Genomic DNA, 16,737 nt, shown 5'->3' on the forward strand with positions numbered 1-16,737 from the left:
TACAAAACCCAGAATGCAACAGGAGGCAGCTAGAGCAGTAAAACTGAAATAGCAACACTATAGTAATCTCCTTAGAGCAGCACCTTGTTTATTTCCGAAGGAGAATGCCTAAACCCTAGATATAAGAAGTATTACTCTTATCTCTATTCCATTTTGAAAATAAAAAGCTACTGGCTGGAAAAATTCAACTCCTATCACTATGAGGAAGCAGAGGAAGTTACTGTTTACTGCACACAACTAGGTTTTGGTTTTCAAATGTCTTTTAGTCGTTTGTGCTTCATGGCTTTAGTTTCCTACAGTTTAAATAAAAGCCATGATTTTTCTATACTCTTTCCCCAACTCCCTTTCCTTCCTCATTTTCCCTTTCATATAGAAGGAATATGGGAGGTTAAAGTAAGAGGAAATGTATGTTATGTGGGTATTGGAAGACACTGAGATTTGGAAAAACAGCAGATGTTAGCACTGATATGTAATCATATATGTGTGTTTTTGTATGCTCTTAGATGTTCAGTAAAGATCTGTTTTCCAAAAAACAAAGCCAAACCAGAAACTTTTTTTTTTATTTAGATGGATGAACAGAGTAAATCTCAGGCAGAATTCAAAGACAGAGGTGTGTTAATCTAGATCACTAAGGCTGAGAGAGTTAATCTAGATCACTAAGGCTGAGAGAGTGTGACTCTCCCAAGGTCACCCAGTGGGTTTATAGGGCTGAGGAGGGATTCAAACCCAGGTCTCCAGGTTCAGAGTCCCAAGACTCAAACCACAACACCAGGGTGCCTCTCTTTACACTACAGACACCACTTTAAACACTGTAACATTAGCTACAGACTCCTGGGATGGATAGTTTTGTGGCAGAGGAGGAGGAGGAAGACCTTTCAAAACTACACATCCCAGGATGGGGCTAGTACAGTGCTTAAAGGGGTGCCTAGCTGCAGGGGCTCTACAGTGGAACACATGTCTCTATGGTTGCTGCCCTGGAGAGAGAGCGGCCAGCAGCAGGGCAATGGCGGCGCTGTCGCGGGGTTATGACGTCACTGGTCTCTCCTCCACTAAGTGCCAGCATGGAAGGGAAGAGAGGCACTGAGGCTGGAAGCAGGGCAGCCCCCCAGGAGCCAGCCATGGGGGAGTTGCTGGGAGACGGTAAAAGGGAAGGCAGGGAGGGATGTGTGGGGAGATGGAGAAGCAGATGGAGGCACAATTCTGGAGTCACTCCTTTTCTCCTCGATGGTCCCTGGTAGCAATAGTCTAGTTTTGAGACCCATTTTAAGTGCCATTGCTCAAGGCTAGGGGATTCTGGGCATTGCAGTTTGTTGTGGCACCTTGGTGCCACAACAAACTGCAATGCCCAGAATCCCCTAGCCTTGAACCATGGCACTTAAAATGGGTCTCAAAACTAGACTATTTGTGCTCTTTAAACACCTCTCTTCATTAAGGAAACCAGTCCTCACTCTGATCCTAAATGGAGAGACTTAGGGAGCTGGGGATGTTTAACCTGGAGAAGAGAAGGTTAAGAGGTGATATGATAGCCTTGTTTAAATACTTGAAGTGATGTCATATTGAGGAGGGAGCAAGCTTGTTTTCTGCTGCTCCAGAGACTAGGACCCAGAGCAATGGATGCAAGCTCCAGGAAAAGAGATTCCACTTAAACATTAGGAGGAACCTCCTGGCAGTAAGGGCTGTTTGATAGTGGGACATACTACCTTGGAGTATAGTGGAGTCTCCATCTTTGGAGGTCTTTAAACAGAGGCTGGATGGCCATCTGTCGGAGGTGCTTTGATTGGGAGTTCCTGCATGGCAGAATGGGGTTGGACTGGATGGCCCTTGGGGTCTTTTCCAACTCTGTGATTCTTTGATCCTCTTCTAAGATAAATGGGGGTCGGGCGGATAGAGATTGATTATGTCATCCATGGGGTTCGTCAGGGACTCTCTGTTGCCATCTGTGACATGTTTTTTACTTGTCTTTGGTGGATAAGAATAGTTGTTTTAAAGGCTGACCCCCTTAGTTCCCCTTAGTTAGTTGAAAATTATTGTTATTCTCTCTGGGTGTATCAACACTGTAGGAATAATGCAGTTTGACACTACTTTAGGTGCTGTAGCTCTGTCCTATGGGATCCTGGGGTGTGTAGTTTTACAAAGTCTTTTAGAACACCAAAGCGTGCTGGTGCCTTGATGTTGTTTTTGTGTGCTACCTTCAAGTCATTTCCGACTTCTCTAAGGCGGATTTATGAAGGGGTTTTCTTGGCAAGATTTGTTCAGAGGGGATTTGCCACTGCCTTCCTCTGAGGCTGAGAGAGTGTGACTTGCCCAAGGTCACCCAGGGGGTTTCTATGATTGAGCCAGAAATTGAACCTTGGTTCCCAGAGTCACAGTCCAACACTCAAAGCATTATGCCATACTGACCCTCACCAAACTACACATTCCAAATTGCCCTCACCAAACTACAAATCACATTCTGTAAAATGGAGCCATGGCAGTTTTAAGGGCTGTGGTAATATTATTATTATCTCTACAGTGTAGATGCACTCTCTACAGTATAAATGTATTAGGGAAATACTGTAGTTCATCTGGTTTGGTTCTCTGGAGGTTTTCATTTTGTGCAAAGATCAGGAAAGCACATTGCATGTCTGATAGTAATGGAAGAAAAGAAAACTAAATGTTTAATTTTATCCCTCTTTCAGAATGCTATGCAGATTTTTTACGGGAAGACTTTGACGTAAAGGCATACACTTCACAATCTATTCATCAAGCTGTTATAGCTGAACAATTAGCAAAGCTTGCCCAAGGAATCAGTCAGCTGGATAAAGAGCTCCACTTGCAAGTAAGTGTCATGGATATCATCTGAGTCTGCAGAAAGTTAGGGCCTTTTCACACACTACACAATTAAAGGTCACAGCAGGGATCAGCCTTCCTGCTAATCGGACCCTATACTGTACCTGAAATGCCACAGCTGCTTTCTGTGAAATCCTGGGTTTTGTTACTGGGTAAGAGGCACTAGAACTGTCTGGGTGAGAAGTCTAAAGGCTCGTCCCTAAACTGCAAATTCCAGGATTCTCAGAATTTTGCCATGGCAATTTTAAGTGAAATCCTGAGAGTGGGGGTACTGGCTCTAAGACTATATGAAGGATGAAGTGAAATCCTAATACTATGAATGTGTATAAATGCTGTGAACAAATACATAAAGTGAAAGGGCCTATAGTCAGGATCTGAAACAGCATTTGATTTATTGTTTTGAAGCTTGACTAACTCAATATTGGTTAGTTGGAAAGCAATTTCTTTTAGTGCATTTGTTTATGGAGATCCAATTGTTACATTTTGTTTTCTGTAGAAAGTGCAGTTGGAGGAGGGATATACCTTGTCTCTGTACAGCAAGATGCGCCACTGCAAAAACCAATACCAAAATCAGGTGCGAGCAGTAGGGGATACAGCCACAGAGTGAGGGCTGAATGTTCCCCTGGCAGGACAACTATTGCTCCCAGAGCTCACTAGCTTTATAGCTTTGCTTCAGGCAGCCGCCATTTCGAGACAGCAAGTATAGGCCCCCATCCAGACCCAGTCAATGACTACCTCAGATTAAGCAAGCTTGCCTTCCACCACTAGGGAAGGGAGAGGAAAGGCCAGGCCGGTGCCACAACGGCAGGGAATCATCACCACCTCTCCTGGCATCACCTTTATCCATCGAGTTGGCCGTACTGCAGTTGGGGCATGGTAAAATTTCCCCGAAACATTTTGCGTGCAAGCACAAGGCTAAAAAAGGCGCTAAGTGGGAAACCGCCATTTTACAGCAAGCACATCTCAGTGCAGAGAGGCATGCAACCTCTAGTGGCCATAGGAACACACCAAAGAAAGGAGAATAATATACCCAGGAAATTCCTCAGATGAGTAGGATGTGACGGGCTCCCAATCCCAATCTGTTTTAGAGATGGAAGATGGGGAATTGTCTGAGAAGGAAGAGGAGGGACACAATTCTATCACCTCATTGGCCAGGCTGTTCCAGTTGGATGACTTTGTCTATTACTTAAGAAAGCTGTTAAACCTTTGGAATTATTTGGGGCTTCAGAGAACCCTAAGGCAGAGGACACAGATCTCCCTTAAGGGAAAGAGGAGCCCTTCCCAAAACCTGGCCCATCTGCTACTGCTGTCTCCTTCCCAGCAGATTGAATGAGGGTAGTCAAGGTTACAGGAATTCGCCCGTGTTTGGGAACAAACCACGTCAGATAGATTGGTCATGTCTATACTAAGATGGCTACCTCATTGACTTTTTCCGAGAACCTCGCAATTTCTTCGTAGCCTGCCTGACATTAAAGCAAAGAAAGAAACATACATTAATGTTGGAGGCCATCGACCAACTATTACAGATTGGAGTGATCAGACGAGTACATCTATAGAAATATTGAGCTGCTGTTACTCTGTTGTTTTAATCGTCCCAAAAAGAAACAATTCATGGCGGGCCGTCTTGGATGTGAAGCACGTGAACAGATATGCAAGAAAACATCGTTTCTGAATGGAGACCCTCAAGTCCATCTTGGAAGCTCTGAGACCTCAGCATTTTTTTGGCATCTCAATTTGACCAAAGCCTACCTTCCAATTCCTGAGAATCTGCACCCCAAGCTCTTGCACTTTGGCTACCAGAACAACCACGTCCAGTACAAAGCATTCCTGTTTGGCTTGTCAGCTACCCCAAGAGTGTTTACCAAGGTGATGGTAGCACTGGTGGCCTACTGGAGACAGCAAGGACTCTGTGTGTATCCCTACCTGAAAGATTGGTACAAATACTAGTTTCCATTTTATTAATAGTTATGATAAATTGTCCCCTACCCCTTTTGCTTCATGCTTCAGAGTCCCATCAGTCACAAGGAAACACAGATTAACAGCAGCCAGCCACAATCAGGTTTTAAAGAAGCTCGCTTTGGTAATTTCCAGAATGTCATAGGTTTTGATTCTGGGCCATATTCTCAATGTACATATGATACATATGTTATAAGTGGGTGCCATGTGGTTTCAAAAGTGTCTTCAACTGTTCTGCCTCTAGCCAAGAACAGCAAAGTTTAAATGCCACTTTTTCCAGTAGTGTGAGAGTCCAGACAAGCACACATATTAGCTATTATGTTTTAACTTATATTGTAAATAGTTTTGGGTACCATATTGGGAGAAGGGCAGCATATAAGTCAAATAAGTAAAAATGTGGCTGTTTATTTAAGCCTTTGGAACTGATGTAATCTAAGTGTATACATGTAAAAAATTGTCTTAAGCTACTTATATTGGTTTTAACTTTCTTGTGTTCCCTTGTAAAATTGTTTGATAAGCTTTTATTCTGTTTAAATTATTTTTAGCATTTTAAATTGTCTTAAACTCTTTAAGTTGATTTCATTGTGTGACACCTTGTAATCCTTGACTATAGGGTTGGGCATAAAAATTTAATGAACAAAATAAATATATTCATACCTTTTTTATAAGAATGCACTGTCTATGAAAGGATAATATCAGTCCTAATGCAAAGGGGCCATCTGAAGTGGGTTCGGCTGAGACCTAGGCTGCTTGTGCCAGCAGAATTGGCCTTTGGCTAACTGAACTTCCCGTTCATGCCCTCTGAACACCTTTGCCCTGGCTGATCTTAGAGATCAACCAGCTGAGAAATCAGCCAGCACAAGGACTGAAATCAGCTGGCTGAAGTGCCAAAAAGGGGGCAGAGAAGAGGCAGAGTTGGGGAGAAGCTAACATCAAATTTTACTCAGCCCAGAGATACATCCCCTCTGCGGGCACAAAGTTAAGCCATGGTTAGGGTTTGCCTAAATTATTTCCAACACATAGAAACCAGTGGGAGTGTCTCCAAAAATTAACACACAAATAAGCAAATAAATAAATAAACCATTGGATCCCAGTCTGTCTGCCACTGCTATGTCTGTCTCCTGGAAGAACCAAGCTTTGGGTACAGTACAACTTTAGCCAGCATAATGTTGGCTCAGCTAGCCCTTGGCCCATTTGCTGAATTAGGTTTGCACAGTAATTGTTCAGATGTCATAACACAATAGTCAAACATATGAGTTCTGCGTCAGAATCAGAAATAGGAAAAATGCACTTTGGGATAATTTAATATTTTAATAGAACACAGTGTTTGAAGTGTGGAAGAGGGGAATTCACTGTTAGCGGAAACTACTTTATTGGGAAAAGATGGCAAAGCTTCTAAAATGTTTGGCAGAATCTTGAGATGCAAACATTTTTAGTTTGTTAAAAAGCCATGCACTCTTTTGGCATGGCACATTTTAAACTAGCCAGTTTCTTGTTGCATTTGAATTGGGATGGTGGTAGTGACCTATGGTTAAATTATGATTTTTTCAAACATTAGTTTGTGATCCTGGTTTAATAATAACTATCCATGTCATAACTATCTGGAGTCTCCCTCTTCCCTCCATCTTCTGGTAGTTTGTACATAGGTCCAAAACATACTGCAGAAATAATCTAGTTTGATACCGCTTTAACTGCCCTGGCTCAGTGCTAGAAAATCCTGGGAATTATAGTTTGTTGTGGCACCAGAGGTCTCTGACAGAGAAGGCTAAATGTCTCAAAAAACTACAGTTCCCAGAATTTCCTAGCACTGAGCAGGGCAGTTAAAGTGGTCTCAACCTGGATTATTTCTGCAGTGTATTTTGGATCATAGTGCAAAACACTGGTTAGTGTTATTTAAACTAAGACTGCATTCACACTGCAGAAATAATCCAGTTTGACACCACCTTTCTTACCTTGACTCAATGCTATGGAATTCTGGGAATTACAGTTTTGTGAGACATTTAGCCTTCTCTGTCAGAGAGCTCTACTGCCACAACAAACTACAGTTCCCAGGATTCCATTACATTGGGCCATGGCAGTTAAAGTGATGTTAAATTGGATTGTTTGTGCAGTGCAGATGCAGTTTAAATGCATTTTCCCCACTTTCTTCTTTTTGTCCAGCATTTAGCATAGAAGTGTTGTGTGTGAACTGGGGTAAGATATGCTCATAATGAGTGAAATATTATTATGAACATTGAATACCTGTTCTAAAAATTATGTCTTGCTACTAATGTGTATGTGTGTGTTATATGCCTTCAAGCAGTTTCTGACTTATGGCGACTCCAAGGTAACCCTGTTGGAGGGTTTTCTTGGCAAGTTTCTTCAGAGGAGGTTTGCCATTACCATGCTCTGAGGCTCATAGTGTGCCTTCCTGAAAGTCACCCAGTGGGTTTTCGTGGCCCAGCAGGGATTCAAACCCTGGTCTCCAGAGTCATAGTCCATTGTTCAAACCATACAATAGTGCAAATGTAGGCCATTATTTTAAAAAGAAATCATGCTTTTCAAACAGCACATTCTATGCCACGTGACAGACCTGTTTATGATTTGTATTATTCTTCAAAAAATAACGAATAGTCTTACTTTGTAGGTAGTTGCGAGACATGAGGACTTGCTGGCACAAGCAACTGGCATAGAATCTTTGGAAGGTAAGCATGCTTTATGCTTTGTGGAATTTACAAAGAACCTCTTCTTTGTGAAAACAAAGTTAAGTAAGTGTGCATGGGACTGGTGTTTTGGATCAGGACACAGTAAACACCTGGTTTGTCTAATGTCTAATGGGACTTTAAAACAGTGCGTATTTTGTAAGTATTGCAAAAAAGAAAAATACAGATCAATACCAAACAACATATAATTAAACCAAATCATTCCCCATGTGTTGTGTCACCACTATTTGCTTCATCTTGTCATAGATTTGGTTATGTTACATGGAATAACAAAAGTTTGACAATGGGCCAGAACAAATCAACATAAAAAGCTGGCTTCCAGCCAGCTTGGGGGCATGGCATACAGACAACGCATGCCCCCAAGGCACCTGGAAGCCAGCTTCAAACTGCCTAGCTGCCAGGATGTGGGCTGGTTTCCGGGTGTTCCAGCACTGCAGTGTTAATACACTTCACTCTGCTGGAGAGCCTTAAAGCCGGTTTCCAGCCATGGCAGGGAGGAAAAGCCAGCTTTGTGTCAGTGCAAAAAGGAGCACTTCTTTTTCAGCTGGCAAAAAGGTGGATTGAGGCTGCAGTGTGTGGCTGCTTTGGCCCCCAATCCGCCTTCAGAAGGGTTTCCTATTTCACCCCCAAAAATGGTTGTCTAATTTCATAGTTTCCGAATATATCTTCTAATGTGGGAGCTTATTATTTAGTGTGGTTTGACAAAGTTTGTTTCTCCTTCTTGTGATGATGGGAGTTTCCTTCTTTTATTTTCTTTCTTTCTTTCTTTCTTTCTTTCTTTCTTTTTTTGAATACTCGTGTTTAATATCTGGATAGTTCTTAATACATTTCCAGTTAATCCTTTCTGATTTTTCTGATTACATTGCAAATACATTTAAGAATAAGTTGCAAATACTCCACAGTCTGTTACACACACACACACACACACACACCTTTTCCACCAAATATGCTTTGAAAATTGATTTGACTTCCCAACTTTCTAAACCATTTCCAACAGCTGGAGTGAACAATTCTCTCTCTGTCTCTGTGTGTGCATCTACTTTCAAATAGCCTTTGGGCTTATGCTGACTAAATGTATTTAATAGGGTTTTCTTAGTCAAGGAGTTTTCAGAGATGGTTTACAATTGCCTTCTTCTGAAATACAGCCTATAGTGTCTGATATTTCTTGATGTTCTACCATCCAAGTACTAGCCAGGTCTCATCCTGCTTATCTTCCAAGATCTTCTGATCTTAAAGTTGGTGCAACACATAACTGTATCTGAAATTGTCCATTCAAATTTATGTTTGTAGAACACCTATGTCCCAATCTGCATATAGAAATCTAATGCTGGTAGGAGATACTCAACTGACAATTGATTTCCCATTTATCCTTAAAGTTGTTCTAATCTTGTGGTTCTCAAACATTAATTTTCCAAATGTTTTGGATTTCAACTATCTGAAGTCCCAGGTGACCTGTTACCTAGTTAGGAGTTTAGAGATCTGAAGTCCAAAATGTCTAAGGACCAGAAATTGAGAATCATAATTGCTTTATATATTTTTGGACAGCAAGTCTTTATGAGATGGAAAAAAGATCAATAAACTGTCAAATGTTTGCCTCTCTAATACATCAATGGGAGTCATGCAGGAATTCAGGTTCTGTGAGAATGCAAGTTCCAGCCGCCCTAGCCAACATAGCTAGTGCTGAGGAATGCTGAGAACTGTCGTTCATAACAGCTAGATTGCTACATGAGTCTCACCCATATTATTACTATTAGTAGTAGTACAGTGGACCCTTGGTATCCGCTGGGTTTTTGTTCCAGGACCCCATGCATACCAAAATCCATGGATGCTCACGTCCTTTTAAATACATTGGTGCAGTAAAATAGTGTTCCTTATGTAAAATGGCAAAATCAAGGTCTGCTTTTTGAAACCTTTAGTATATTTTTTGACATGGATGCTTGAATATGTGGATACAGAGTCAGTGGACACTGTAGCAGTATTTTATTCATTTATGTCCCACCTTCCTCCCAACAATGGAATTTAAGGTGCTTAGCAACATATCTAAAACAATAAGAGATGAAAAACTGTACAATTTTTTTGATAAAGGTATAAAGTTACCAAAAAAAGCAATTGAATACTTGATCAGCTTAAAACATTAATGTTAAAAACATTACAATTTATTAAAAGATTATACGGACCATAAAACATTATAAAGCATCCAGTGTTAGGTGATGATGGTGGTATGGAGCATGCTTGCACAGTTATATTTAGTGTCTCAGCTATAACCATTCTTCTGGCCTGGCAACAGTTATCCATGCCTTGGTTGCCTCATGTATATACTATTGCAGTGTACATTCTGTAGGGTTATACTTGAAGCTTTGGTTGGTTAAAATTATAGTATTTAGGTGCACAGTATAGCAGTCTTGTCACTTTGACATTGAAAGATCAACACTGGTTACTAGTTTTCAACTCAGAAATACCCCTGAATACACTACAGTTCAGCTCTGTGAGTATGTACTAGTCTTACTATGGACATTTTTGGTTACTAAGATCATCAGAAGTTATTAAGATTTTCAGTGGTTAATACCTCTTTTAGAGGTCTGCTTGGTTGATGCATGTCAGAGGGCTTTATCTTGTATGACTCTCAAATGTTCTATCATATAAGAAAGGCTCCTTATTCTTTTTGCTTTTAGAAAAGGTATGAAGGCACATGCTTTAATCTGACTTTTAACATTGCTTTATTATAGTAAGGTTTTTATTACACACAGTAATGAACTGTGAAGAACATGAAACTGTTGGAGTTTTCAATTTGATAGTTTCAGAGCTCGGAAAGCTACATTTAAAAAGCGTAAAGCAGCATACTACCACTGCTCAGTTAAGAAGAGCTTCGGTGTCTCTCTGTACTAAATATTTTAAAAAGTAACTTTCCAAGCTCTGTGTAATTGCAGTAAAAAAGTTAAAATTAAGTTTTGTTAGTGCACCTGGCACTCTGCTTTATAATATGCTTTTTAAAATGGCCAGCAGATGGAGTTGTACATAGACCATTTCCTACAGATCTTTTTATGGCTCCTGTGTTTTACATAAAAGAGTACTTTACGTAAGAAACGACTGGCATGGATATGGATCTGAGGTGCTCAAGGAATTGTATGAACTGTAGAGTTGAGGAACAGAGTTTTTTAATAGAAAAAAATCATTCTGGAGCAAATGAAATAATAGAGATACAACTATATTTTGAGTGTTAATGTCCTAGGCTCTTGTCCTCCTTTTACTTTTTACTCTGTGTGATCAGTATAAAAGTGGAATACAAACAGTAATTTAAAAAACCCTTTATATTTTTGACATTTGGAAAATATTCCACTAGATCTCCTTTTCTCTCAATTATCCATCTTTTCACTTGATGTGATTCACTGAATATCTTGCATGCATGTAAATAGCACTCCTGTTTACTCGTGAATGTTTTTTATGTTAACATATACAGATGTTTTTAAAAAGTGAATTAAAAATGTTTATGATATGCATGCTAGCAAAGGAAAGTTCATTAAAGGAAAAATCATTATTACTCATATGGGACTTTTTTTGCTTCTTTTACATTGGACAGTGATGGTTGCTAATTTTAGATATGCATTAAATGGAAAAAATCTTAAACTATTAAGAACAAACTAGGCTTCATGGAAATTCCACCCCACCAATGACATTACTAGGGTTGGCGTTACCTGATGTGGTCGCTCTTGGTGTCACCTCCGCTCATGACCTTCATCCATACCACACCATACAGAGGCCTTAATAATGTTTTTTGTACTAATGTTACTCATAAATCGTAATTCCCAGATATCATTGGATGTAATGGCAATAGTTGTGACATAAACAAGTAGCAAAAATACAATTTCATATTCAGAGCTTAAATGTATTTACCTGTACATTCACATGTTCATGTGGTGAAAGTGAACATTTGGTAACATGTGATGTTTTTAAAGAAAATTTTAAAATAATTTAAACATTTAAAATTTTGTAAAAAATTTAAAAATTAATAAAAAAGAACCTGGGGCATCTTCTTTCTCTTCCCACTGGGCCTTGCCCCACTCACACTATCTCTTCAGCGTTTTTGAGGGTCACAGGCAAACGCCACAGTCATTTCTGCCAAAAGGCAGATGTTTGGGGAGCAGTGGTATCACACCCACACGCACCACCACCCCCACACATACACCCATGATGTCCTTGCATCTCACATGACATTTTAGTCCTGATCCTCCTGCAGGTGACCTTACTGTAACTCATGGTGGGCAGTCTTACAGGGTCAGTGGGCTATATCTGCTGCATTTCGTAGGCCCCAAACTTCTGACTATTTCCAGCTCCGCTTTTTGCTAATTTATAGCTGTTTGAGGATGCCTTCCCAAAATGCAATTAAACACAATACTGCATTTCTTAGAGCTCCCTGGAGGTGCAGTTTTAGAGTTTGGTATAGATTTTTATGGAAACTTTCAGGGTGCAGGAATGTTTGGGCGGTCCAAGTTGGCAGCACAAAAGCCCCCAAGGCTGTCCTTTCCGAAACAGCTTGATTGATTTACAGATTGAGTCTCCCTTATCCAGAATTCTAAAATTCAAAATACTCCAAAATCCAAAACTTTTTTTGCATAGGTTGCTGAGATAGTGACACCTTTGCTTTCTGATGGTTCAATGTACACAGATTTTGTCAACTATACACAAACTATTGTGTATAAAGTTACCTTCAGGCTATGTGTTCAAGGTGTGAAATGAAACAAACATGAATTTTGTATTTAGCTTTAGGTCTTATCTCCATGCTGTCTCATTATATATTACGCAAACATTCCAAAATACCCCCCAAAGCCTCCAAAATCCAATATACATCTGGTCCCAAGCATTTTGAACAAGGAAAACTCAACTCAGTCTGAGATTGCTGTGGTCCTCCAAAGTGCATTACCACACATCTGTGTTCCCCAGTGACTGCAAACTAGCATTTGCTGCATCCCAGATTGGGGTGCAAATTGCTGAATCCCAGTAGGCGTGTGTCCAACCACTTATGTATGCTCTTGGAGCCAAACATGTTGTATACTCCTTGCCTAAAGTAAATGAAACAGTTGACGTTTTGTATGTGATCTCTATGTGGCTGAAGTACAGTACCGGTGGCTTCTCCTTTTGCATTGTTTCTTGTCATGCTGTGTGTATTGTTTGTGCCCTTACTGAGTCCCTGGCTTGGAAGGCCAGCTTGATGTCTCAGAATGCCTTTGTTGCCAGAAGCGACCTTCAGAAACAACTGACAGAAAACTGATACTGCCGAAGTACCCTCTGTTCTTGAGGAATGTATTCTGGGTGCTGACACATTTGCTAAGTGAGAAAAAAACTGATCATGAGCTTTCTAGTGGCAATGCTTCGCTGGTACATTTGACTTGAGGAATACTCAAGCAGCAAGAACGTTTTCATTCTCTTCTGAGCCAAAAACAGTTGACAACTCTTCTGAATCTTTCAATTTGAAGCCTGATAAAGTTCGTGTTGTAACATTTGGTGTTGACTCTTTGATTCAGGGTGGGGTGGTGGGATGACGTGGAGAGCATAGGTGTAACTGTGGATATCTTGACTGGTGAAGAGCTGCAGAGCTGTTTGCAATAAATGTGGTGCATAACATCATCAGTGGGGAAAGGAAGCAACTTTTTTAAGACCCATAGGTGTGTGGTCTTAAGGACCTTGTAACAGAATCTCTCTGTGTGATGCCACATAGATGGAGACCTTTTCACACTGTACAGTTGCAGCACTATGATTCTACCTTGACTGACATGGCAACATCCTGTGGAATTCTGGGACTTGCAGCACGTTGTTGTGTGCCTTCAAATTGTTTCCAATTTATGGTGACATTATGATGGGATTTTCTTGGCAAGATTTACTCAGAGGGGGGTTTGCCTTTGCCTTCCCCTTGAGACTGAGACTTGTGACTTGTCCAAGATCATCCAGTGGGTTTCCATGGTTGAATGGGGGTTCAAATCCTGGTCTCCAGAGTTGTTCAACTCCAACACTCAAACCACTACAGCTCACTGGCTCTCGACTTACAGTTTAAGGAGGAACTTTTCAGTCAGATTGCTCTAGTGCCTCACCAAACTACAAAGCCCAGAATTCCACAGGATGTAGTCATGGGAGTTAAATCAGAAGCATAGCATCATAACTGGGTAGTGTGAAGATTAAGGCTGCGGACGGCTTGGTGTCAGTTTGGTAAAGCTAATGTGACTTGATCATTGAAACAGGCATAACTTGCTATTGATTCCATCATAAAAGCAAAACAAAAATTGAATTGATGAAAAAAAAAGTATCTGTATTGTATGTAGGTTTGTATGTATGTATGTAGAGTTGCTCAGCTGGCATTCTTTTCCTCTGTTCTGCCCCAAGACTCATAGTTAGTCTTAATCTTACACCAGAGGAGAAAGGGGGATTAAAAACTCTAAACCCAACTAGAAGATTTTACTGAAAACTTTGTTCAAGTGATTATTCTTAGAAATTTAATTTGCATTGTATTATATTATTAAAAATGTTAATTGTATAATTTCTGTAAACTCTGACAGGAATGCTGTGTCTGGTTTGTATCATAAAAGTGCAGGAACTACATTAATAGTATGACATCACTATTTTTGGACTCTTGAAAATAGTCTTTAAATGGAAAGGTAATGGTGATTTATTTCCAGGACAGTGAAAAAAGCAAGCTGTGGAACATAGCTCTCATGGAAGAATCATGTCCTATGTTTTTAATCTGAAAGATAATGAAAAATACAACTGTTTTGCAATATGGCAAACTTTTCCATTTGTGAACAACCACCAATTACACATAGCAACCTGTGGAATGCTATGCTGACTTGAATATAATATTGTTGTTTTTTTTTTTTGTGTGTGTGTATACATATACATATATAAACGCACAGGGATGGATTCTATTGCATAGCCCCATTCCCAGGAAGTACTCATCCTGTATCTGACCTGGGCTTCTCCTGGACCTTTTTAAAGAAAAGATCCGAGAGAAGCTCAGGCTGGGTACATGATGAGTACTGCCTGTGGATGGGGCTATGTGATAGAATCCGTCCCTGTGTGTTTATATCCCAAGCCTAACGCGAGAATAAAAGCCAGTGTGCTAATTTCCTAAAAACGGGCAGCACTAAAATCTATTCATAGGTAAGAACCAGAACCTTGGATTTGTTCTGGAAAGACATTTGTGCTGGCTGCTTTTGGTACACTCCAAGGGCAGTCCTATGTAAAGCACATTATAGTAATCTAGAAGGAAGTAATTCAAGTTTATGTCATAGGAAAGCTATGCAAAGGCACTTTTACCCTTAGCAGCCACCTGGGAATACAATGCTGGGAACAGGCATATCCTCAAGCTGTATCTAAGCAGTTCCTGTTGGAGTAGTACAGTATGTAGAGCGATCTTGCAGAATTCTGAGACTAACGGAAAGATAGAAGTTGGTAGTATGAGCTTTTGTAGACTTGAGTCAATGTAAGCTCAAGCTACCAACTTCTATATTTCAGTTAGTCTCAAAAGTGCTGCAAGATCCCTTTGCATACTGATTTTCCAGACTAACATGGCTATGTGTTTGAATTCTACTGGAGTAGGTTATCCTCCTAGGCTTGGTTAGATTGTCTATTGACCCTCAGAATCTCAGGGCTAACCATCCACTTGTTAGGCCATATCCAAACAGTTGAGAATTTTCTTAACATAAGCTGAAAGAGAGCTAAGTATTATTAACATAGTGATAAGACCTGGCCTTCAGATGTCAGGTGACCTGTCTCAGTGATTTTATGTACATTTTAAAATACAAAAGGAATAAAATTAAGGTCTGCTGAATCCTATATACCAAAGGACTGAACAGTAATTCCTCACTGTCACCTTCTGGGAACATTTAACCAAATAGGACTAGAATAATTTGAACATAGTGCTCCCCAAGTGTCATACTAACCAAATAATCCAGAAAGATGCTACGGTGGGCTTTATTTATTTATGCACAGCATTTATCTATCACCACTCAACCCACCAGAGCCCCTGGGTGATATACAGTGTGTGGGTAAATACACTTAAAATATTTAATATGCAAACAAACATATTTAAAAATAGACTGAAATCACTCCTTAAAATAGTTTAAAATATACTGAATGCTGCAGAAGATCCAACAGAACCAGGAACAGGATATGCTTTCAATCTAGTTTCTGATGTACAGTTGGCCCTCGGTATCCGCAGGGGGATCCGTATTGGATCCCCCCTGATTCCAAAATCTGTGGTTGCTCAAGTCCCATTGTCCTCAATGGTGGGGTGGCCATATGGGCATGCCACCATTGGGGACAATGGGACTTTGCTGCACAGGGTGGCAGGGGGCTGCCTCCTCTTACTCCCCCTCTTCCCTCCCTCCTCCTTTTCTTTCCCCTGCTGCTGCTACTGCCCCCCTCTTCCTTCCTCCTCCTCCTCTTCCCTCCTCCTCTGCACCGCCTCTTTTTCTTCTGGCTCTTCCTCCTCCGCCCCCCCCCACCGGGATTGCCATCCGCGGATACAGAGGGCCTACTGTATTTCATCCACAAAGATGGGCTCCTATTTTATAAACTATCAGTTACCAAGCAAAAGCTCTAGAGACACTCTTTTTAGAATCCCTGCTGACTGATTTTAAAGTTGCAATCCCCTGAAGAAGCCATACAAATATAGGTTGAAATGCATTGGGATATTTTCAAGAATACAATCATATGTTTTCTCAACATCCCGAGACCTTGTCTTTTTCCATAGCACATCTGTGGGATGTTACCAGTCCTCTTTGCTTTTCCCTCCTTCATTCACAAAAATGATCAAAGGGCGAAGCAAATGGGTTCTGCCCACGATTGGCCGGGGACTGTGGAGACTGCACAGGCTGCTCTTAAAGCAGGCTGCCGCTGCGGTCCCAAAGCGGGATGCCAGCAAGCAGCACATTTTTACTGCTCCTTTTGCCTATGGCTTCTGGCCATCTTAGGCATCGTCACAATGGCTTCTGGCCACTCCAGGGGCATGTGATATCTCCACGACTGTTTCTGTCCTAGAATTGCCATATTTAGATATTTAGACAAATTGTAATAGAAAGTAAGAAATATATATATATATAGAATTAAGTATTGTATAATAATCAAAATTCAATGTATGAATCTTTATAATAAAAATTAAAAAAAAGAATTGCTATATTCCAGTCCTTCACATCTGGGCATCTAATTTGCACATTATGCAAAATATTATAATTACACATATTATTAATTTGCATTCTGATTA

At 40.5% G+C, this 16,737-nt stretch overlaps 1 protein-coding gene across 1 annotated transcript in view; it reads left to right on the forward strand.

Annotated features, from left to right (window-relative positions):
• Positions 1 to 993: 993 nt before the first annotated feature.
• The window catches only part of LOC149312387 (conserved oligomeric Golgi complex subunit 5-like), a 193,779-nt gene continuing 178,035 nt past the window's right edge, over positions 994 to 16,737 (forward strand). Inside the window, exons 1-3 of the mRNA XM_089524517.1 lie at positions 994 to 1,140; positions 2,679 to 2,818; positions 7,412 to 7,469. Coding sequence (XP_089380643.1) covers positions 1,026 to 1,140; positions 2,679 to 2,818; positions 7,412 to 7,469 — 313 coding nt within the window. The 5' untranslated portion in view covers positions 994 to 1,025. The remainder of the gene's footprint in view (positions 1,141 to 2,678; positions 2,819 to 7,411; positions 7,470 to 16,737) is intronic.

The sequence above is a fragment of the Sceloporus occidentalis genome, unplaced genomic scaffold, assembly GCF_023333645.1.
Source record: "Sceloporus occidentalis isolate IW3139 unplaced genomic scaffold, rSceOcc1.0.p SCAF_5, whole genome shotgun sequence".
In the NCBI taxonomy this organism is placed as follows: Eukaryota; Metazoa; Chordata; class Lepidosauria; order Squamata; family Phrynosomatidae; genus Sceloporus; species Sceloporus occidentalis.